The 25374-nt window shown below is 40.4% G+C and overlaps 1 protein-coding gene across 6 annotated transcripts in view; it reads left to right on the top strand.

The window, feature by feature from the left end:
- The window catches only part of gria3b (glutamate receptor, ionotropic, AMPA 3b), a 94833-nt gene that overhangs the window by 41209 nt on the left and 28250 nt on the right, over positions 1 to 25374 (top strand). For 5 of the 6 annotated variants that reach the window (XR_014270817.1, XM_082502655.1, XM_082502654.1 and 2 more), the window contains exons 4-9: positions 5264 to 5451; positions 19879 to 19932; positions 20965 to 21126; positions 21850 to 22017; positions 22392 to 22496; positions 24523 to 24627. Coding sequence is in view for 5 of the 6 variants with exons in the window: in XM_082502655.1 (XP_082358781.1) it covers positions 5264 to 5451; positions 19879 to 19932; positions 20965 to 21126; positions 21850 to 22017; positions 22392 to 22496; positions 24523 to 24627 (782 nt within the window). In the remaining variant the exon portion in view is untranslated. Of the gene's footprint in view, positions 1 to 3338; positions 3434 to 5263; positions 5452 to 19878; positions 19933 to 20964; positions 21127 to 21849; positions 22018 to 22391; positions 22497 to 24522; positions 24628 to 25374 lie in introns of those variants that run through there. The other variant, XM_082502657.1, reaches the window with a different exon arrangement.

Below are 25374 nucleotides of genomic sequence, written 5' to 3'. Positions count from 1 at the left end.
TATATGATTATAACATTTATATATATATATATATTTATATATATATATATATATATATATATACATATATATATATATATATATATATATATATATATATATATATATATATATATATATATGTATATATATATATATATATATATAAATGTTATAATCAGGCCTAAGCAAATATGAAACATCTCTGAATGACCTCACCTGTATATGGCGCTCAGGGATGTTTCAACACTGACGAATTCAGCCGTGTGTTTTCTCTTTTGCTGCAGTATTCATTTGTCAGAGTTAACATTTATTTTGGCCCGTATCCTGGCAACATATAGTAGAAACACTCGTGCACTTTATCAGTGGAAAAAAAACCACTGCAGCATTACTGGTGGCTAACGTCACCGCCTCGTTCTTTAGGGCGAGGACGCAGAATTGTTGTTCATCAGCCCCAAAGCACAGAGGTTCATTTCCCACATACATACAGAACAAAATATCAGATAACTATATATAAAGAATGAGTTTGCATAAGGGTAGTGATAAAATTTTAAAGACATTTTGATGAAATAAAGTGTTTTATAATCTATCATTTGAGCGCTGATGAAATGGTGGGTTGTGCAGTTCTATAGTATTTAAAAGTTATATAAAATGTTTATGTGCACCAATGTTTTTGTGAAAAGGGCTGTATCTTGAATGTGTAGTTAGAGTCACCACGCTTATAGATGTTGTCCACATTTTATTACGCTGTACCGCCTCGTTCTTGTTTGAGTCGTGTTTGAGTCGCAAGCGGTGCGTGAAAAGTCTCCCTGTCTCGATGGCATGATTAGCCCCGAGGAGCATTTGCAGCAGAAGCCGCTGCATGCCGCTGGATTTGTACTGCAGGGATTTATAGGTGGTGATAAGGAAGCCTTGTTGTTGTCGTCCATAATTTATGTAGTTGACTGTATTACATTTTCAGATGCAACACAGATGTGGGGTTCCTGTTGGTGGAAAAAAAAAAAGGAAGGTGTATAGAATTTATGGATTTTCTCCATGTTGGAAATAAATATTAGTAACAAAAGCATTTATGAAGGTCTCCAGTGCTCTTTAGGAAGATTAATTTACTGATTGGCTGAATCTGGAGATGGACTCTGGTCCAAGAAAGGTAAGTGGCTGATGTAATCTTGGAAGAGCTGCATGAAGTACCAAAGACATTTATTATATTTACTTGCTGGTGGAGATGAAGAAGGAACTATCAGTCTTCTCAGGGCTGTCAGATTAAGTTGCGCTCAAAGGATACTGTTCGGTTTTTTGATAGTCCCAATCAGAATGCATGCAAACTTTTATGCTGACTTTTGAGAAAACAGCAGCAAAAAGCAGGCCTAATCCTTTTTTGGACAGACTATTTACCACCACTAGATTCCATCTCTTAATTTCCATACAAATGTAAAACTAGGCAGGCATGGAATCTTCTGTGAATCTTAAATGAATCCAATTGTTCCCACACAGTCCAGGGTTTGCCAGAGGCAGAGGGGGAGACAAAATGCTGCACAAATCAGCAATTTCAAAATAAAAGAACTATTTGATTGTAATCTGATTGACAGTATATCCCTCCTCCACATAAAAGCATAATTCATGTTTTTCACTTCCCACTTCATCTCGAAAGTGAAAATAGGATTTTTTTTGTTTGTTTCATTTTCTGGACAGCACACTGTAGATCCTTGCATATGTAAAGCCCAAATTTCCAAATCATTCCCGCTGTGAGAATTTAGTTTTTCTAACATTTAAAATTATTCTGAGACATACTATTGTGCCTTTCAAGGAGCACGGGAATCACAGATTACACTACCCTAAACAAATACATACACGCAGCCCTGAAACAATGAGCACCCTATCATTTTAACCCACATGCATGGCATGTCGTACACCCAATGTGATTAGCGTGTGGTAAATGATACACTGGCATTTTTACCTTTACCAGCCTTCTCAACAGTTCCCAAACCAACAGAGACCATTTTGACCCAGTTAATCTGCGTGACATCTCTTAATGTGAGAAGCTTTTTATTGCCGGGAAGACTGCCATGCTATCCAGCTGGCTTGTGGTTGGTGAGGTTGTGAGCATATGCCTCAGGAAAATGAATAATGCATCCATGTTATTCAAACCTTCACTCTGTAACTTGTGCTTTAGGTAAAGGAGATCTGAGGAAGTTTAGCACATGAGTGCTCTGCTCCACTCATGTAAAAATGATGATAGTTTAGAAAATTACATCTATATCCATATTGTTTTTAACTCACTACAGTGTAAAGTTTTTGACCTTTAATTCTGGTAAGACCTGTTAGCTAGACTCACTCTTTACATACAGTAGTATGTAAACTGTGTTTTGCTACAGGTTACATTCATAAGCTATGAGCTGAATCCTTAGAGCCCTTTCACCTGATAACCAGGTTGCCACATAACCTTGAGATCTGGCAGCTTAATGTCTCTAGGCAGTATGCCACCGCTCCTATGGACAGATGACACAGTGTGTGTCGGTCTCCACTACTTGCTGTACTGCTTGCCAAAAGGTCGTCTGGTGGAGATGTGGCTGTGTGCTAAAGCAATGTTGGCACACCAGGAGCACAGACACACATGGTACAGTAGTCTCAAAGTACGTGGAAATCCAAAAAATAACAACAACAAAAAAAAAGAGAGCTACTTGACCAAATGAAAAAGAAAAGACATGCAGAAGACAAATGCAGTGAATCACAAAGAGGCTTCCTTGTTAGAGCTGCTGTTGTTGCTTCTTTGGTCTCTGTGCAGGCTTTGTTGGCTGTCTGCAGCCGGTTCACAGAGATAAAGTTGTACAGAAAAATAGCTCAAAATAAATAACAAAGGTAAAGTAAAAAAATAAATAAATAAAAGTAAAATGTTTACTTTTCCCACTTATTTCATATTATGTCAGACAATTTCCATAACAGCCTCCACAGACAGGTTTTAATGGTTACAAAGTCTGCTCGGTTTTTTAAAAGGAGAAAACCGCTCTGGCAGTCGGTCACCAGATTGAAGTTAAACATTGTTATTGACTTCTTAATAATGTTGTCTGTAATTTCTTCCAGCCTTCATATTAAAATGCCATATCAAAATTGAATCTGTTTGTTTGCCTTTCATTTCCATATTGATGTAAAATTATGTTTAGCAGGCAAAAGTATCAGGTGTCTGAATGAAGTGGCCCATGCACTAAACCTGCCAAAGTTTGGCTAAAAGAAGCTAACTATAAAAAATATATTGTTGGCATGCTCTTGGTTTGAATTTAGCAAGCTTTGAATGTTTTTAGTTGGATGTTGAGTGTGTCTGTCATTTCCTTATTTAACAATATCGTAGCATGGGTTTAGTGTTAATGTTTGTTGCTAATTTAGTAAATGTGAAGGTTAGCAGGTTAGAATGCTTCTCGACTTGCCACAACTGCTGTAAGCATATTGTACCAAACATAAGGTACTGTAGGTATTCAATTCGAATCAATCCAATAAGGTTTAAATGTTTACAGTGTCAAATGCAAAACTTAAGCCAAAAAGTAAACACTAAACCTAATTATAAAGAGAAGCTAAATGGACTGTTAGCTAGCTGTGAGACAGTCAGCTAAATCTGGGATTGTTATTGATGATGCAAAAAGCCTCGGTAATTCTGACCATAAATTATATCAATGAACTTATTCTTTGTAATGGTGGGAATGCTTATGCCCATACAGTTATGTTGTTTGTCTTTGTGTGCAGAAGCTAATTTGAAAGTTAGCAGGTTAGCATACTTCTTGACCTGCTATAACTCCTGTAAGCATGCTGTACCAGACATAAGGTACTGTAGGCATTGAGTTCAAATCAATTCAATAATGTTTTAATGTTTATAGCACCAAAAACAAAACTTAAGCCAACAAAATAAACACTAACTAATTATAAAAAGAAGCAACATGGGCTGTTAGCTAGCTGTGATAGTCAGTTAAATCTGGGATTGTTATTGATGATACAAGAAGCCTCGGTAATTCTGACCATAAATTATATTAATGAACTTATTCTTTGTAATGTGAGAATGCTGATGTGCATACAGTTATGTTGTTTGTCTTTGTGTACAAAAGCTAAAGTTTGGGATATGTCCAAAGGATTAACCATATTGAGAATAAGGGTCCAAGCACTGTAAAGAACCTTGCTGGCTTTAGGACCGACAGGAATTCATTTAGTGGTCTGGGTTCATATTCCTCTTCTGTTCTTAGCATAGGCACATGATTCCCTTGGATTATTTAACATTTCCCATCCATCTTTTTTTTCAGCCTTGTCTCTGCTTTGGAGCCTGGCTCCGCTGCCTTGAAGAGTTACTTTTTGCCCCCAACATCGCTGTGATGATGTTGCACAGAAACAAAATCTATATTTGTCTACATGTTTGCCAGGGCATGCTGTTGCTGAAAGATTATTTTTTCTCCTTGTTTCCCTTTCTGTATCAGCTACGCACATGACAGATCATGTGAATATTATAAAAAAATTTGAAAAATAAGCTTATTGCACATGTTATGACTGCATTCTGCTTGGCCTAATGATGTTTGATTTTCACAATCTTCATCACGTTCATGCCCATTTGTTATACACTGGAGACGATTTAAGCCATTTTTATTTCAGCTTGTCCTACATGCAATCTATCCCTCCAGAAATATGGTTACATTATTCATTGTGTGGTATGTGATTTGACCATAGTGTTTCTGAGCACTCTGTTAAATGAAAATATTTCATGTGTGAATTAATCATTAGAAGGGCTCATTTTCCATTCTTCTAGTATTATAATGATCACTTGCTACCACTGGCTTGGATAAATCTTTCATTGTCTTTATCTTAAAATGAGTTGGCAGGATCCTCCAAGGAGACACAGGCTGCAATGTGTTTCACCGCACTGTCAAAGTTAACATGTGGCTGAGCTAAATGCCATAATTTAATTGATGCCAAGTGCAATAACATCACCCACTGATCTTTTAATAATATGGAGATACGATTCCTGTCCTTTCACTTCATTATGATACTGCCTTGTCAATATGCAAATGTGAATTAAACACACATACACACAGGCACACAAAGTCTAGACTCAAGAAAATATTTTAGTGGGCTTGCAGACTTTGTAATGCTATTTTAGATTGTAATGAGATGGCCTTTAACCTCTGGATTCAAGCAAAAACCTCTCCAGAATAAATTAGAAGCCACTCGGCTCTGCATAACTCTTGATGTGTGCTGGTCGATTTTTTTGTTTAATCCTCTGAGTTACGTGCTCTCACTCTCTCTCTCCCTGTAGGTTTCTCCATACTGCAGGCCATCATGGAGGCAGCAGTCGCTAACAACTGGCAGGTGACCGCTCGCTCTGTTAGCAGCACAACGGACGCAGCCGAGTTCAAGCGCATCATTGAGGAGATGGACAGGAGGCAGGAGAAGCGCTATGTGATTGACTGCGAGGTGGATAGGATCAACACTATATTAGAGCAGGTGAGCCTCTGAGCCTCAGTGTATAGGCATGCTCATTATATCACCGCCTACACTTACACTCTACCTCAAGTCCTTTTTTTTTCGCTTGCAGTAGTAGCAGACTAAAACAGCAGATATTAAAAGGACTTATTTTATTATATACCAAAGTTTATTTAGCAGTCTTCTTGAACACTAGTTGCATCTAAATACATGCTTTGAGTTATCTTTGGCTGAGAGGCAAGATCATTATGTGTAATAAAAATTGTGCACTTGTCAGGCTAGGTTAACAGAACATCTAGCATTATGGGAAATGTAGTCTCTGTAGTTTGTTTATAATACTTACAGTCGGGATATCTTTGTGTCTTTGTGCTGCCAATGTTTCAGTGTCGAATGACTGATGTGTAGCGTAAAAAGCGTTAACCTCCAGAACTCTGCAGGTCCTCTTAGCTCTTTTTTTATCAGGTTTAAATTAATGTGTTCCTTTTTTACACATTTATTTTTCAGTTGCAGAGAAAAAGCTCCACTTTATCAGTGAAGTGATAAAATCAAGAAACATTTAATCCGTCTATAATTTATTATCTAAGACTTTCAGGTTTTTGCTAATACTGGTGTTTTTTAAGTATGCGTTTGACTCACCATAGCTAATTTTGGAACCAAACCTTCTTTCTTTTTTCTTTCTTTTTTCCTATACTCACTCAGTTTGGGATCACCTAAGGCCTATGAGACATAGCAGCAACCCTGCCTATTTGAAGAGCCCTATTTGGCATTGTTTGGTTGCAACGTCTGATGCTGTCTCGTTTGAAAATCTTTGTGTATTGAAGCTGCCCGAGAGCCCAAGGTAGCGAGAGGTCTGAGTGTGAGCAGCCATTTGAAGAGACCACTGATGATGCAGCCCTTTTAATCCTCTCCTAACAACCCAAAACCCCTCCGTTCCTCTATCACGTCCATTGCCTGAGGAGAAAATGAAAGGTCCACCAGTCCTTGTAGTAGGGGAAACACAATTACCATGAATAGATGAGTGGCTATTATGCCATGCATCTCCTCTGCTCGCTTGCTCCTCTCCAGCCTGCACCCCTGCCTGCTGCCGCCTGCTTATAAGGCAATCAGTTCCTGAATTGGATTCTGCTCGTTAACATTCATTTAGATATTGGCTTCTCTTTGCCTCACAATATCCCCTCAATGACTGTTAGTTTCACTTGTTTTTTATGAATCTAATTTGATCCCAGAGTCATAGTTTAAAACAGAATAGCTTTTAGTAATAATTTGCTGTGTCTAATTTAATTCTTGAACTGCAAATTTCCTCCCTTTACAATTCTGGGACTATATCGAAATACGTTTCCGTTCAAAGTGCTGGAATATGCTTCAGCTTTTAAGAAAAGCTTAGAACACTCATTGCACATCACGTGTGAGGCATATTAATGGTTGCGTTTTTAATTGCTTTCTCCCTGTAAACAATAATAAGGATGCGGGGCAGTAATCTGTTTGATGTTATTCTGTTCCTGTCTTTGTTCCCGTTAATGATTTTTTCTTTCTTTTTTATGTTGAGCTCTTTCCTCCTCAACACGCGACGATAATCATCATCATTCATTTTTCTGCCTTGGCTTTTTTTTTCTACAAAGAGGGGAAAAATGTAGCTTTTGCAGAAGCTAACCTTCAAAGCAGCAGCGTGCTCAGTTTTGCCCCTTGTTTCAGTGACAATCTCAGCGTGGGATTGTTTTTTTGTTAGAGCTAATTGAAATAATCCAGCTAGCTCTGCCAATATAGATGAGTCATGAGGCATTCAGGGAAGCTGCTGGACTTCACTCTGCAGCTGCCTCCTATCGGGCCATTATACATTGAAACAGGAATGGACCGTCTCCCACGGGGGCAATCATGCCAAAAATGGCACCCACTGTCTGCTATGTGGTAAAACCCGCTGCTTCTACCTGCTGTAGTAGTTCTATTAACCAATGATTGTCGACAGATAGAGTTTAATCTGTGGCAGACTGGTGGCTGAGTTCGAACAGAACCGGTGTGCAGGCACTGGTGTCTGCGTGTCATAATGTTGCTCCAATCCATCAAGGTCAGTGCCTGTTGAGAGAGGATCATGACGCCGAGCAGATCCAGCTAGCTGATTGCTGGGGGAAATGGGAATCAGCTCGGTGGCTTAGTTTTATGATTTCAGTCTGAGTAATCCCACTGCTGAATGGATTTTTTTTTTCTTCCTTTAAGCAGACAATGATGTTCGTGGAGTGTCGTTATCGCAATGGGAAAGTGACGAGCTTGCACAATTGTTGCACAGAAAGAGAAACCTCTGTGCTGCTCTTCATTAACACCGCTTTTGATACAGTGCCTGTGAACGCTCTGCTGGTTCGATCTAGTATAGTTATTCAACTTCCAAATGTCAGTATGGTACAGATATTTTATGCATCCCTAAACTTTAAAAAAAATACCTTGAAAAAAGTGTTAACTTTGTACTTTTAAATAAAATTAGATATAATAGATATTCGGGTGTTTTTATAGTTATTGTTACTTCTTTTCTGTATTTTAGAATTTTTCATTTAATATAAATGAACAGCGAAATAAACTATCAAGTAATTAGACTGCTGCTCAAATGCTAATGCATCACAATTACAATTGCACAGTCATAACAAAGTTTTTAAAAATCGGTCATTATGCATACTTGATACTTCAGGTACAGTATATTGTGCCATTCACAACTAGATACCGTAGTAAAATATACTACAGTTCAGGGCTAGCTTGCATAACTCATCGGTGTGGTAAGAACATATTGTCTGAAGAAAAGCAGCCGTGGGAAGCAGTTATAATGTGAAAGTCAAAGATCTCTGTGTGCACAGTTCCATTCAGGTATCAGCTTTGCAAATTGTATTACCACTAGCTGTACAGAAGCACAGTAAACACGCAGGTTAGCTGTTTACCTTTAAAAGAAAATAATTTGTAATTTAGAGGAAACTGTAGACCACTACTCTTTGTACGATGAATAACCATCTAGTAAAACGTTCTTATGTTATTCTTCTGAATAGCTAACTATATAAAAAGCCAAGGCAAGCGTGGGTTCTGTATATAGCATTTTTCAACAGCGAGGTCATCCTGAGTGCTTTTTACAAGATTTAAGAAGCCTTGCAATAAAACTGAACATATGCTGAGAAGGTAGAAGGCTTTCTCTTCTCTCTTGATCAAATTACTATGATTAAATTGTTATTTAAGTGGTCATGGTTCCCTTCTAGAATCATAATCAATTAATTGGCTTGCTTTAGTTCACCTACCATGTTCTTAAATGGAGGTTTCTACAGACAAACACAAAACAGAATGTGCCTCTTCTGTGGTTGGCGCCCACCCACCCACCTGAACCTTTCTTTTATTCCCTTCGTTTTTCATTTGACATGATGTAAAAGCTTCATAAGAGAAGTATTTGCATACTGCTGCATCAGGCCAAGTTTTGTTTACTCGTACGAGAGCTGACTGAGCGTCCCTACAAATTTGTTTTGAGATGCTGAGGAGAATGCTACGCCCGGGCCATTATCATTTTATGCTGTAACAACCACTCAGGATTTATCGTCTATAGGACTTCTCCATCAATACTGCACTGCAGATAAATTAACCCTATGGCAAATCTTTCCTTATGACTAGAATATCAGACCCTCTGCCAGCTCTGCTCTCCTAAACATATCCAATCAATGTGTTTCATTGAACCATCTAGGTTTATGATAGCATACATGAACCAAAATATTTATACCGTTAAAGGAGCCCTGTAAACAAACAGCGATCATCTCTGTATTGCTACCACTGGTGGCTTTTAAAAGTGAGTGTATGTATTGCAGCCTCTGAGTGTATGCTTGTTTACTTGACTGTATGTGTTGTCATGCCTAATCTGATTCATCAGTGAGATTGCTCGTACATGTATCAGTTTCTGTGCTCCTTGCTGGCTGCCTCTTCTCCTGGGATTTCTGCACTGGAGTCTGTTTAGAGGCAACAACTTGCTCATCACTAGTGTAAAGAGAGACAGGCGGGCAAGCAGACAGGAAAGAAAAAAACAAAATAATAAAATTAAAAAAAAACACAACACACACACACACACACAGACAATGGCATCTTGGACAGGCCCAGGGCAAGCAAGCTGTTCAAAGACAGGCTGGCAGTGAGCACCCTGCCAGCCACAAAGCTGCATTTTCATACAGGAAAAAAAACAATAAAAAGCAAAAAGGATTCACTGAAAGAGCAAGAAAAAAAGTAGGTGCATTTGGGGATTTGTTAGAACAACATTTTGCTGCCTGTAGAGGAATTAAGGGTGGCCACATTGCCTCCCCATGGAGAACTGGAGATTGTCCATCCGTTTCTCCCCTCTCCAATAGAGAGTTCTGAGAAAACCAGCAGTTCGATGTATTATAGAATCTCAAGTCTTTGCATGATATCGAATTTAAGAAAAGGGTAGGACGTTTTACCATGGGAGATAAGAAGTAGTGGGAGAGGGAGAGAATGGATGACAGATCGCCAGCAGCATATAAAAGAAGGCTGTCAGCAATAAACAGAAGAGTCTCAATCAATGTTGCAGATGACTCAGTGAAAACCCAGGGATGACATATTGTGACATGCTGGCAAACATGGATGTGAGTGAAGGTATTAAAGAATGGGAGGAAAAACCAAATCTGAATAAATGCACTCTGGCAATCTCCGAGTTACAAGTAAAACACCACGTTAATCCCTCTCTTGCAGTCATCGCCCTTTGATTACACATCGTTGAGAAAACTGCTAAGAAAGCAAGCTAATCTCTCCACTGATATAAAAGACACTTCTGATCTCAACATCAGCTCGTTGCCCCCATGTTGCTTGATGTAAAGCTAGGTGCTGCTTTCAAATCCCTTACACCAACCTTAGGTGTTGAGGGCCATTTATTAACTGTGATTATAGAATTAAATGGGATTAAAGTGTTATCATTAAAAAGAATGTGACCTGCTGACTCAACCAATGAATGAGAGGCTGAGACCCGGGCGCTGTGACTGTGAGATTTGAACATGTTGCTATAACTGTGTGAGAATACAGTGTATAATATTGCAATATATAAACCAGAGGAGCCCCTTTCACCTTATCAGTCATGTGAAATTGCCTCGTTCATTTTCAATAAAAACTGAGTAAGCCATCTTTCTCCTTTAAAGTTTTGGCACACAAGCATGCGGCTGTCTCTGCTACGTTTCCAATGATTTCTTCCTCCCAAGGTATCAACTCTAAGTAGTTCTTGTATCTCAGCGCAATGATAGACATAATCATTTGAATATGAGTCAGGTGTTTCTAAAACGTTCCGCATTTGGGGGAAGGCCAACACTTCAGGGGCATATATCACGGCCGCCAAGAAAAGCGTCTCAGCCACAGCCGCTATTTGCTGTTAATTAGAGAGTGCTCCACTAAAAGCACTTCTATAAGCGCCTTGAAGTAAAAAATGGGAGTTCGAAAAAGGCGAAAGTCCTTTTACATCAAAGCATATAAAACTAAAATTCAGCCTTCTGCCCCATCCTAATTGAAGTGGGACACTTAGGAATCTCTACAGTCGCAAGATTATACAATGAAGTCCAGAAATGTACAACGGACAGTGCCACACTTTTCACAATGTTGGCCATGTACACCACCACAATAGATTTGAAATTAAGCAATTAAGATGCTATTGAAGCTCAGACTTTCAGCTTTAATTGATTGGGCTCAATAGGAATTACAGGGATTTTCATACACAGTTCTAAACTATAGTCAAACTATGCCAAGAAAGTTTGTTAAAATTTGCATTGGAAACAGTTGTATGTTCAATTAGCCAAAGACGGTTTGCTACTTTGTATTGTTGTGATATTTAAAAAACACTAATGATTGATATTTCTGTGCACTAGAATTTCAAACCAGTACCCAGGAAAATAATGTTTGCTGCCTAGCTCCCATGTTAACATTTTGTGAATTAGCCAAAGTTGCTAGCTGCTCCTATATTGATAACTTATAAAATGCAGGTTAATGCATAAGAGGACACTTGGCCCAGTCATGAAGAACTTTAATAATACTGTTTGCTTAACGAAAATTTTAACATATGTAAACGATGCCTTCTCTGTGCGGTTAATGAATGGTGAAACAAAAAATGTCATATAGGCTTTTACAAGTCAACAAGGGCAAATAATTAACTTAAAAACCTCTGGAATTAAATAATGGTACAAAAGTAAGGCCTCATCTGTATAAGAAAAATTACCAGTACCGGGACGGTACGAGGGAAATTTCTTTTGCAGTTCGTCTGAAAAGCTGTATTTGCGCTTTGGCATCTTTCAAACATCACCAGGCGCTCCTGTGCGCTGTCTGTCCCGTCTGTGAGCGCTGAACAACAACTCACAAAGTAGCAGCTCGGGGATGACGTCACACATATGGGTTCTCTATAGCCCTATAGGAAAACCCGGACTTGGTCACCCTATGATAACAGTTAAGTAATTTAATTTTAATTTGAAGAACTTTACTGACTACTTTTATACTTTTATAACTTATAAAATGTTAATGTGGTTTATTGCTAATAGTTAAACATCTAACGTTTGGCTGGCCAGGTTAACATACAGGAAGTGCAGAATTATTAGGCAAATGAGTATTTTGTCCACATCATCCGCTTCATGCATGTTGTCTTACTCCAAGCTGTATAGGCTCAAAAGCCTACTACCAATTAAGCATATTAGGTGATGTGCATCTCTGTAATGAGAAGGGGTGTGGTCTAATGACATCAACACCCTATATCAGGTGTGCATAATTATTAGGCAACGTCCTTTCCTTTGGCAAAATGGGTCAAAAGAAGGACTTGACAGGCTCAGAAAAGTCAAAAATAGTGAGATATCTTGCAGAGGGATGCAGCAGTCTCAAAATTGCAAAGCTTCTGAAGCGTGATCATCGAACAATCAAGCGTTTCATTCAAAATAGTCAACAGGGTCGCAAGAAGCGTGTGAAAAAACCAAGGCGCAAAATAACTGCCCATGAACTGAGAAAAGTCAAGCGTGCAGCTGCCAAGATGCCACTTGCCACCAGTTTGGCCATATTTCAGAGCTGCAACATCACTGGAGTGCCCAAAAGCACAAGGTGTGCAATACTCAGAGACATGGCCAAGGTAAGAAAGGCTGAAAGACGACCACCACTGAACAAGACACACAAGCTGAAACGTCAAGACTGGGCCAAGACTGATTTTTCTAAGGTTTTATGGACTGATGAAATGAGAGTGAGTCTTGATGGGCCAGATGGATGGGCCCGTGGCTGGATTGGTAAAGGGCAGAGAGCTCCAGTCCGACTCAGACGCCAGCAAGGTGGAGGTGGAGTACTGGTTTGGGCTGGTATCATCAAAGATGAGCTTGTGGGGCCTTTTCGGGTTGAGGATGGAGTCAAGCTCAACTCCCAGTCCTACTGCCAGTTTCTGGAAGACACCTTCTTCAAGCAGTGGTACAGGAAGAAGTCTGCATCCTTCAAGAAAAACATGATTTTCATGCAGGACAATGCTCCATCACACGCGTCCACGTACTCCACAGCGTGGCTGGCAAGAAAGGGTATAAAAGAAGAAAAACTAATGACATGGCCTCCTTGTTCATCTGATCTGAACCCCATTGAGAACCTGTGGTCCATCATCAAATGTGAGATTTACAAGGAGGGAAAACAGTACACCTCTCTGAACAGTGTCTGGGAGGCTGTGGTTGCTGCTGCATGCAATGTTGATGGTGAACAGATCAAAACACTGACAGAATCCATGGATGGCAGGCTTTTGAGTGTCCTTGCAAAGAAAGGTGGCTATATTGATCGCTGATTTGTTTTTGTTTTGTTTTTGAATGTCAGAAATGTATATTTGTGAATGTGGAGATGTTATATTGGTTTCACTGGTAAAAATAAATAATTGAAATGGGTATATATTTGTTTTTTGTTAAGTTGTCTAATAATTATGCACAGTAATAGTCACCTGCACACACAGATATCCCCCTAAAATAGCTAAAACTAAAAACAAACTAAAAACTACTTCCAAAAACATTCAGCTTTGATATTAATGAGTTTTTTGGGTTCATTGAGAACATGGTTGTTGTTCAATAATAAAATTATTCCTCAAAAATACAACTTGCCTAATAATTCTGCACTCCCTGTATATGATAAGTTAAAAAAATTGAATGTTATTTAGAAGAGCTTTACTGACCTTATGAAACTCTTCATGAAGCCCAGGGTGTCCCTCTTGATTCACCAAGCTGCTGTGCTACTGTTCTTGCAATTAGCTGCCATCAATACTTTTGCTAATGGGTATTTAATGTAATAATAGATTTCAGTACCAATTAGTGTCCAAGAATCCATTCTTTTGAGAACTCTGCTCAGTACCAGTGTTAGGGTCGTTAATCAACAAATATAATTATTACACCCACAGTTTTCTTAAAAGTAACACTGATTACATTACTTTCTTATTACTCCATAAAATGTCGTAAAGGGCGCTGTCTCATAATTACCAGTTAACAGTATAATCTTTAGTCCTACACACCAACACAAATCCCTGACCTAATGAGACCGCACATGGGGTCCTTCTTTTAGTATTTATGTTTGAACAGAGCCAACAAATGAAAACCAGTCGAAAAGAGACTTCAAAGCGATCGCCACAGTAATTCTACTTTAGAAACATGAACAGGTAAAAATGGAGGCTACAAACCTGACTGCTCATCACTGCCTGTGTTACCTGTTGAAGATCAGACTTTGACTGCTGGGCTGGAGTCGGCAAAAACTCAACTTTAACATCACTCTGGGTTCTTGGCTAGCTTTGCGTTAGCATGCTGTCCGTGCAGATGCTTGCAAAGAGCCAAACTAAGGTTAGCAGTATGAAGCTTGAAAAAAACAAACAAATATTGTTTCTTTTTTTTTAAATTTTTGCTTTAAGAAATGTCTTGAGCGTCCATTCTGGTGACAACAGACTAACAAAAAACCAAGAAACAAAGATCTGACATTAGCGTAGAGTAAAACACCTTTAGGCATATCACATCAGCATCTTGAGCACCATGAGCTGCAGCCTTTCAGTCTATGAATTTTAAATGTTAGCTAATGTCAACTCAGCAGCCAAAGGGGAGACTGAAAACACACATCTTAGCTTTCACTGTATGAGACTTACTAGGACTGACATTTAGTATTATAAGTCATAGCACAGCGATGGAGCCATTATCACTCAAAGTGAGTTGCAGTGAAAGTATTAATATTCATAGACTGTTGTTTCTTTAAACATACCTGTTTCTGACCTTGGCTTTAGAGTAAAAATATAGATTACTTCAAAATATATGTAAGCACAAATCACACATGACACAACTCACAAATAACACCAATGATTTCATATCATTGGTGTTAAATGTCCTTTTGATGGAGCATTGACCCTTGCAAGAAAGCTGTGCCGACTGAACCTCTTCCTGGACATTCCTTACTAAAACACTGATCTGTAACAATTACAGCAAATAGATTAGTAGACTGATGGAAAATTATCTTCCGTTCTAATAGTGATTGATTGTTAAATCAAACAAAATTGTTTGTCTTTGTATTCTTTCTAGTGGAATATCTTTGAGGTAAAACGAGTTGAACAAAACAAGATATTCAATTACTTTTTTTTTCACTAATCTTAAAAATTAAAATTTAAAGAATAATCAGCCAACTGTTAAACTGTGAAGACTCAGTAAAGATTAATTTTATGAAGCCCTATGAGTTTAATGGTGCTTTGGATTCTGGGTTTCCATAGTTCAGAGAGAGGCTAAAAACTATTGCATCATTATTTGCTTGTCTTTCATATGCCTCGCAGTGAATGGTATGATATTTACAAACTCTGGGGAGCCTATCATTTTCCTCCTGCCTCTTCGTGTGTTGTGTGGCAAACTCTGCACTGGAAAGGTCAAATTTGGAGGAAGATGTTTATTAGAAACGTGTAGGTGTAGTTTTGCATTTAGGGCTCTCTGTCTGGGAGGTCTGAAGCAGGCAGAGACTGGATGAGGGTAAAGTCAAGGTCACCCTAGTTGTCAGGCTTTAAAGAAAACTGCAGTCTGCAAAATGCAGGCTTTCTTTCAGCTGCAGAACAAATGGCTGTGGGACCAGCTAGTGGATCGATGTGGAAGGGGTAAAGTGTACTAAAAAGAGGAATTACTGAAGGGGGAGACACACCAAGCACACTTCTCTTCAGTGTCACTGGGACATGGAATAATTGGCTAGTGGGCTTGTATGGACAGTACATCCTCTAAAGATAATAATCAAAAACCCAAAGAATATTATAAACCCCACAGTTTTAAAATATTTCAAGGTGTCTATTAAAGATAAAATTAATAAAACCGTTCATAAAATGATAGCAGTTTAACCATAGCAGCTAAAAATAATGGTAAACAACAGTTGAAAATATTTTGAGGAGCCAAATGTGACAATAAATATCACCATATTATTTTCAGCACAGATCTACATAAAAAGTGTAGGCAGGTGAAAGAGCTAGCCCTGATTAAAGTTGAGCAGCAAATCATCTACCAACACCTCTAAAACTCACTAATTAATACACTGTAACCTATTTGTTAAAACTATCTGCAGAATTTGGTAGGTGGATTTAGTTAAATTAATTCTTTTTTACATGTATATATTTAAATCAATTGTTAACTCTTTCACCTGCCTACACTTTTTATGTAAATCTGTGCTGAAAACAATAAAGTGATATTTAGTTTCACATTTGGCTCCTCAAAATAATTTTTACCATTATGTTTATCTTAGATGCTATAATTTTATGAACCATTTTATTTATCTTTAATAGAAACCTTTGAATATTCTGAAATGGTATTTGGCTTTTTATTGATCTTTACATGACATACTATCCATAGATACACAATGTTTTAGGAGAGGAAGCAAATTTTTAGGAGAGGACAGAACAGGGAGAAAAGTTTGAATTGGACCAAAAATCAGTGGCAACAAGTCTTATAGAGTGAAAAATCTACATTTAATTTTTTTTTGTTTCAAAAAATATGTACACTAATAAGTTCACCAATATATATAGAGGATCTCTGGAGATAAACAGTGAGTTTCTACAGCCATACGTAAACACAGTGGAGGTACTGTCATGGTTTGGGGGTTTATTTCAGCCAATGATGTTAGAGATCTTGTTAAATTGATAAAAAGCATTTAACCTGAAAAGGATTTTGGAATACCATCTGGAAAGCATCTAATTTTCTTCATTTTTCAGCAGGACAATGATTCCAAACACAGCGCTAACTTAGTAAAAGCATACATGGATTGAATACTGAAGGCTACTTAAAGAAATTACAAGAAAGGTTTCTTAGGAGAGAGCTGGCTGAAAAATAAAGGTGGTTGTAGACTAACAAATATAATGAACTATTGCTCTATCAACAAATTAGAAACCACTGCTGTCTCTTTAGATTTAGAGAAAGCATTTAACCAGTGTGGTGTGGGGTTGGTCTGTGCCCCTTTGGCAGACTCGCTGTGTGAGATGGGTTGGCCCACACTGGGAATTCTGGTCTGTGCCTTGGCGGCTCGTGGGTGCCCGCAGGCCCATAGGGTGGGGTGGGGTGCCCAGGTGAGGGAGCAACTGTAGTTGTAATTGAATAGATGGCTGTTATTGTGGCTCAGCGTGCAGATCAGCCCCAAGACTTTGGACTGATATCCACACTCCAAAGTATAAAAAGCCTTCTCTTCAAGTAACGGTGTCATTATTGAGAACCCATAACAACATAAAGAAACAAGACAGAGGGTTGTGGGTCACGTAGGTCTCAGTGGGTAGACCCCATCATGTGCCTCTGCTGGCTGGTGACCTGCTCCTTGTTTTTAATGTCACTGTAGTCATCAAGGGAGGTGTTCACCCTCTCCACCACTCTCCACTGGATGCTGCTACCCCCCAGAGCGTGTGGTTGGATAAGCTGACATGGTCATTAACCCACTCCCTTGGTGATTTGGGGTGGCTTGGATCTCTTCCATGTCGGGGAAGCAGGGGGCGGTCTCTGCCAGGTACTGAGCGGTTCTGGGAGGCCTGAGAGTGTGGCCTTACATCTTCAGTACTCTTGGGGGCTGCAAATGGCCTGATTGAGGCTTCCCACCCTCATTTTCAAGTATATTTCGTAACAAAGACACACTCTCGCTTTCTTTCTCTCTCTGTCACACACACACACACACACCAAAAGAAGATTGCTGATGTATGTACCTGTGCATTTTCACACACAGTGGCAGTTGGCGAAACATTGTGCATTTCTATTTGTACTCTAACCCCCTATTACGTCCCCCCCCACCACCTCCCTTTTATTTTTCCTCCAGCCTTTCCTGCCTTCGACATTGTTATACTGTATACCACATATAATGTAATAACTGAAATAACATGAATAGAAATAAAGAAATAATCAGATAAACCCTAAACAAGAAGAGCCTATAGAGAATTTATAGAGCTGATTTTGGAAAAGCAAAATGTGTTCAGCAAAGCAGTGTTATCATAATTCTGTTTGTAAAAGCTCCCAGATAGCACAGGATTTAAAAAAAAAGAAGACGAAGAGTAAAGCTGGTCATAATAAAATTAACTTTCAGAACATCCTCTTTCACTGAGCTGAAGTATTGTGTGTATAAATTCTGCAATATCAAAAGGACTTTTAAAAAGAACGTTTAATTTAACAACGAAATCTGTCCATGTCACCTGGAGCAGCTGAGGGTGTTGCTGTCTGCCTAATTAAAGAGGTTGAGGGGAAAGGTTTGTGTACTCTGGCTGGAGGTTCTGTGTGTCTCTGTCATCAATGTCTCGCTGTGCTCCATCCCAAGGTTGCCTCTTGTAGCCGTTGCCAGACTGGCTGCGAGCTCTAGGTTGCAGGCAGGTGGTGAGGTCTTTCTTTGCCCAGTTCCTGAGCAGGTGTGATGAGGCTTATGGCCAGAGTCAAGGTTAGCACACAGTGAAGGAAACTGGAGCCACTTGGTTTGTCCAGCGAAAATGCAGCAGTGCAAAGAGTCCAAATTGGCTCGTGAAGAATTATCCTGATCTGTCTCGCTGTGATTTCACTGCAGTAAAAGTGTTGCAGAGAGCTATTTTCATGAAGCTTTGTGTCACTTAATCATTAGAAGGAGATTGATGGATTCTAACAGTCGTCTCTGGCTATTTCTGCATCATAATCAGCTCACTTCCCCTTTGTTTCTATTTCACTTTTCTTTGGTTTGTTCTTGTCTGTCTGACATTCAGCAGTGGTGGAAGTTTAAAGCCTTAATGATGGGGAGGCTGTCAGACCCACCCAAGCAGCTTGATGGCATGAGTGAAAGGCTTTGTGAGTTTGTGAAAAACACTAAAGATGTCTCTTCCCTTCGTGGGCAACCTTCAAATGTCCACAAGGAGACGAGTGGTCTGTTTGATTTTTGAGTATGCTCAGTCCAAGCGAGGGAGGTTGTTCAATCATTTCCTACTGCTACCGCTACATAGGTCATGCACATAGGTTAGTTAAAATGATGCTATAATTATACTTAAAGCAGGAGAAACTGTTTCCCTTTTTTTTTTTTCCCCAAAGACATTTTTTTGTGCCAAAATGCGTAGATGCAAGAGTGCTTTGCATCACTCTCTCCTGCTCTGTGGGAATGTCATAAACGACCCACTGTAACAAATATCCAACGTCCCCAGCCGAACACGCATGCACAAACAGATGATAAACTGACAGTTTGCTTTTGCAACGGAGCCAGAACATGTGCAAACATGCTGATTTTGCTGTAAACTTGTGTTGCTCTGTTTGTAGAGCGCAGATGAAAACGGAGACATGGTTGACAGGTTTTCTGCATGGCAGCCACTCAGAAGTCCATCCGCATAAGACTGCAAACTCACGAGGTCCGACTGAAAAAACCTGTCCAGCATGTAATGCACAGACAAGCCAGAGCTGTTTAGAGTTTCAGTATTGGATTTATCTGCAGGGCCAGAGCAAAAAAGAAAAAAAAGATGAAGAAAATCTAGAATAAAAGACAGCATATGGTTAGTACCACAGTGATGGAATGGCTTAGAACACCACTTACTATTTTCAGACAAACTGTGTGGGTTGAAACATGCTGTTATGCTCCAAAGGTGTGATATTTTCAAAGCAGGGAGAGATCTACATCTTACTCTCTCGCTACAAATTCTTTTGAAACATCTTTCTACCTTCTGTCCAGCAGCTACCGAGGACTCACGTCCCAGCGCCGTGAATGACTTAAAAGCGATCAAGGATGTTCCACGTTGCTGCTGTTTCTCTCTCATTATCAATTCCTCTTTAATGAACACCCCCCCCCCCCCCCCCCCCCCAACAGTGCCCCTTCCGTGTTATTCCTTAGAAGATCTGCTTTGTTTAAACGTCTGTGGCGGCATCCTGCGTGCTCACGGGATGCCGCCGCGTTTACTGTGATTGCTGTAGTCACTTACATTAGCCCTGGCTCTTAACTCTCATCTCATGGGTGGTTTACTGTATCGATGTTTTTCTCCCATAGGTTGTAACCCTGGGGAAGAACAGCCGTGGTTACCACTACATTCTGGCCAATCTTGTGAGTAATAACTATGCTGCTCCCCTGGGGTGGGGGGTGTGGGGAGGGGGACACCAGCTTTTTTTCTGCATGGAGTCTAAGTCTCAGCCTTGGGCGCAAATGTGCATGGACAATAAGTGGATTAAAGGCTTTTATATAGGACTGTATATAGTTTTTTCTCTCTCTTCATATATATATATATATATATATATAAGGCTTTCAATGTTTGTGCCTCATGCTTTATAAATCACAGTCCAGCAGTCACACTACATTGCAATTTTGCTTCAGTATACAGTCATATTTGAATATCAGTGAGCATCCTTAGCAATAAATAAACAGGATTTAACCTTTTTAACGATCCTTGGAGGGCAGCCATATTTTTTCCCTTCACTCTCGGGAATGTAATGTTCATTTAGCCTTGGTATTAGCATGAGCGTTTTTAAGTGAAAGGCCGGCCCCGCTCTCACTCGCTGATCTCCTGCTGCCATTTCTCCGAGTTTAGAAGATGTGATTATGCAGCAGTCAGACTCGTGTCCTTGCACAACATGACACAATTCTGCACTTAAAAAACAGTGATTTGACCATAAAAAGAAATAACTGTCATAGCTCCAGGGTCAAGAAGGAAATTTAAAGGCAGCTGGTGCAGCGTACGTTTTTAAAATGCATTAAAAAGTGTTAGGGGGGCTTTTTTTGTTGTTGTTTTTTAACATGGTAAGGCTTTCTGAATGAAACTAGGCCAGTTGGTTCAAGTAAAAAATTTAGACTCTACATGGTATGACACAAACTCTAAAGTATCTTCTGGCTGCTTGTGTATGTGAAAATGAATTCAGGTTCCACCGCAAAGTGTGAAGAGAAACATTTGCTTCAGTGTAATTGCAAACACATGCTGCTCTCTCCGACAGCACAGGATCCTTAATAAAATGCACCTTGCGCGCTGCCAGAATGGCTGCTAATATTTTGTGGAGCTTTGCCCCGGGTTATATTAAAAAACCTCAAAGAAAAACAAGTTACATGAGTCTCATCCTCCCCCGTTTCTCTTTTGTCTCGTCTCAGGGATTTTCTAATGTGAGCCTGGACAAAGTCTTCGCCGGTGGAGCCAACATTTCAGGGTTTCAGATAGTCAACCCTGAGAACCCGATTGTGCAGCAGTTTATTCAGCGCTGGGAGCGGCTAGATGAAAGAGAATTCCCAGAGGCCCGAAACGCCCCTCTGAAGGTGCTATGCTTGCAAGGCCTTTCATTGTGCATGCGGAGTGCAACGATCATCCTTTCTAAAGTGCTGTCTATTGGTTCTTCTCCTCTCATCCTCTGTTTGCCTTTGTCATTCTCTTGTCTTTCCCACCCTTTGCTTCCTCTGTCTTAGCGTTGCATCCCTCAGAGCAATCGATATATTGATAGGCAGCGCAAGCCAAGGTTATATTGCTGCTTCAATTTACATCTAATTAAACAATGATCAAGAAAGAAATGGATTTTGAATGGCATTTAATTAGATTTTGTCACGGTGCGCTGGTCAACAAACAAGTGGCTCTAGCCTCCGTGGTGAAAAGGTCAGGCGAAGTTGGAAGGGAAGTGCGTGGGAGATAAAATCATGCATTAATTCTCTATTTAATTCTCCCCGCTAAAAAGTTTTCAAAGAGGTCCTGACCCTTAGAGAAGTCCTGGCTTTTCTAATCCAATCTATCTAATCTAGCTATTTTTAGCATGAGCAAGCTGTCAGAGGTTTCGCCAGCGCCGCCCAGACTGACCCGCCTGGCAAGTGCTGAAATGCAAGTCATGAGAGCAACATATAGGCTGAACAAATTACACCAGGATTTTCTCATTTTAACAGCTTTATTAAAAAAGCAGCAGTCTTTTTTTTATTGATTTGTTTTTACCTCACACCAATTCAGCGTGTCTTTAGCTGTTTTGTTGTTTGACTTGCGTGTGTGTCTGTGTGCAGTACACTTCAGCTTTGACCCACGATGCAATCCTGGTGATAGCAGAGGCCTTCAGGTACCTGCGGCGCCAACGTGTGGATGTCTCTCGTCGAGGCAGCGCCGGAGACTGCCTAGCCAATCCCGCTGTACCTTGGAGCCAAGGCATAGACATCGAGAGAGCTCTCAAAACGGTAGGGTGGGGGCGGGGAAAATGGAAAGCGAGTGGCAAGCTAAAAACTAAAGAAAAGGCTGGAGGAAGCGAAGCACAAATAGCAAGTGAGAGAGTGATAAAGATGGAAAGTGACAGAGAGAAGGGAAGAGAGTGTAGAGCTATTCTCCTCCCTCTGCCTGCAGATATCTCTGCACAGAGCTCACTCAAAAATCCAGGCCCTCATTACCATAAAACTACATCTTTTATTAAAGCGTATCCAGTTCATCATTTGATTAACAGACAGCATGCACTTCAGTAGCTCCGTGGACTCCAAGTACCTTAATGCCAGCTACAGTATGCAACCTGGGTTATAACTACTGCACATTCCACTGTGTCTTTCTGTCTGCCCATTAGGTCCAAGTACAGGGGATGACTGGGAACATCCAGTTTGACAACTATGGCCGCAGGACCAATTACACCATAGATGTTTACGAAATGAAAACAGGTGGGCCGAGGAAGGTAAGAGAGGCCGGTGGCTGTCATCTATCAAATGTGACGTACAGACCTGATCAAAAAAACAAAAAACATTTCATCTCTCTCTTTAAAAAATCTAACAGCTGGCACACATCAAAATCATGGAATCTGGCCAAAGTGTAATTTATAAATGATTTATTTCTCGGCTCTAAAAGAACAAAACTCAGTGACTGTTGGTCACATGTTGCCTCGAGCCATTTAGAGACTAATGCATGATTGTGCAGAAGTGGAAAACATTTTCAAGCAAGCCTGTACTGCCATTTATTAAAGTACTGAGGGCCAGGTGGGACCAGCAGGGCTGAGAGGACAGCAGAGAGTAATGCTGATTGCCTTTCTCCACCTCTGTTAGGTAGCAGCACTGATGAGCTATGCCGAGTATTACAAGCCTCACAAATCAGTTGTAGCCTGCAATCTGATAGCTAAAGCTGTCCTATCAAAAGAATGATAGAGAACTATTTCGTTGCTGTAGGATAGCACAGATTTGATATTTGGTCCTCTTCTGACAGTAATTACCATTCAAATAACCAATTACTGTAAAGGAGGATCCAAGAATTCCTCTGGCTCCTCTTCAAAATGCTAATTCCCAGTGGTACATTCACATTATAACCAGCACCATATGATGACCTCTGGTTTTATTTCATAACCTCTCTGAGTTCCAAGAGACAGCTGTGAATTTCTCGTTAGCTGGATAAGTGTGGGCTCAGTGTGATGTGATGTGTGATTATGCCGCCTGCCTCCCAGGCCTCTAAAGCCCACACTTCAATTAGCATTGCAAAGCCCTCACAGCTATCCCTACACTGTCAAACAGAGGAGGAGAGAGCGGGGAGAGGGGCCGGGAGAAAGGAGGTCAGCGGGAGAGAGTGAGGGAGCGAGGGAAGACGAGACAAGTCGGGCAGGCTGGGCGGCACTTTGTCATGGACCTGGAGCCCCAGTCACCCCAGTGACAGTTTCGAGGATGAAGGTTCTTAGCTGTGACTGTCACGATTGATGCATGGGCTGATATCTGTCCCAGCTGCTAGGGGGTGAGATCAGGACAGTGCCACTGGAGCAATACTCCGTGACACAGGTCCCAGCAGCCGTGTCCCTCGAGCAAAGTGTCTCAAATATCACTCAAGGACTAGAGAGCCTGGAATAAGCATTTAATAACGTCCAGCACCGCCCCGCCCGCCACCCCAAATCACCCAGTCTGCCAAGTGCACTTAATACAGCCACAGCTGTAACGATCGGGAGCTCAATTCTGAGGCGTCTGCTGCTTTCTAGCGCCCCCACTTGGTGCTCAGTCTCTGCTGTACACCTGTTTGTCCCAAACATGAAAGATCTCATGCAAAAGAGAAAAAAAAGAAAAGGAAAAGAAAAAATGCAGACCAGATGTGAAGGAAAGAAAAATCCAAGCCAGCAACAGTTAGACTTTTGGCAATAACATATGCAACACGTTTCATCACGAGCCAGAGCAGCCATTATTTCAGACGGGCAAACAAACACTTGACATTGGTTTGACTTAAGCATCTGTAGAGCAGAATGCAGAGTAACTACAGCGGCAGGACAGAGTAAAACTGAGGAGCCACTGCAATATTATGCTAGATTATTAAACGTGTATGCGGTTCACAGGTTTGAATATCAATTATTTACCATAAAAAGGTGGAAGGGATTGAAGTTGCCATTTGCTCACGGATTGCAAAGGAGCAATTGGGTATCTGAATTTCGGGTGGATCGTAAAAGGCAAAAGTCCCTCTGTAATCACGTCCGTTATCTGCACGTTGAATGCAGAAATGTAAACGCAGCATTCTATGCCCAGAAAACTGTACCTGTTTATCTGGTCTGTTTTAGTACTCTGCTCATGTGGTTGAACATCAGGGCAGAGGCAGCAAGTCTCTGGGGAAAGCTCCGTTGTTTCAATGAGCTCTGCAGCGCTGCATTTCCCTGTAATATTTGTTCATTTCCCTTCTGTATGCTCACTTATATCTGGACCGTGGGCCGGAGTGCATCACTAACCGCTGTTTTCTCTTTGCAGATCGGATACTGGAATGAGTACTCGCGGTTTGTAAATATTATGGATCTGCAGGTCTCCAACGACTCCTCAGTGGAAAACCGAACGATTGTGGTCACTACTATTATGGTACACTTTCCACGCAATTTTAAATGTTTCACGTATTCTGCCACTCAAGGTCATGGTGTTGATTCCAATGAGTGATACATTCTGTCCTGGGCGGGTAGAACCACATCTTTCTTGTGTTGCTTTCCATCCACTCACTACACGTTGAAACAGTCGATCCGGCTTGGAGGAGTGTTTCAACTGTATCCGTGTGGGTGTCAAAGCATTTTGATTTTCCATACTTCAGTGGCCTGTCGTAGCAGTGACATCACAATAATGGTATAAATGATTATGGTTGACTCCATCAGTTACAAAAAAAAAAAGCATACAAATGCATACGTAAGTAGACCTGTCTGTCCTCATCAAGTAAATGTTCAATGACACTTGGGATAGACTGGCCGCAGAATGACTACAGAATGATACTGCAATGGTTTCCCAGGTGGGGCAAAGCAAAATAAACAGTATTGGATGGGGATGATGAGAAGGTGCTGTATTTCTTTTCCCTTGTTATCTCCCCTTCAATCTATTTTGTATTGCTCCTGCTATGTGTTCTGTGTTGAAGTATGCACAGCTTGTTAGCCTTTTAAACGGAGGATCATGTTCGAGGCACTTTCACAAAGGAACATATAATCACCAAATATATTTTCGATTTCTTTTCTTTAAACTGGATTTAGTAGGTAAATATTTCGGGCTTATTGGACGGCTCCCATATTTACTGACTGTTTAATGGCATTCTAATTACCTGTTCTCCGCAAACAAACGCTTCAAAAT

Source organism: Aulonocara stuartgranti (assembly GCF_965226115.1).
Source record: "Aulonocara stuartgranti genome assembly, chromosome: 2".
Taxonomy (NCBI): domain Eukaryota; kingdom Metazoa; phylum Chordata; class Actinopteri; order Cichliformes; family Cichlidae; genus Aulonocara; species Aulonocara stuartgranti.
The sequence above is the reverse complement of the archived record's forward strand: the minus strand, read 5'-3'. Positions and strand labels throughout refer to the sequence as shown.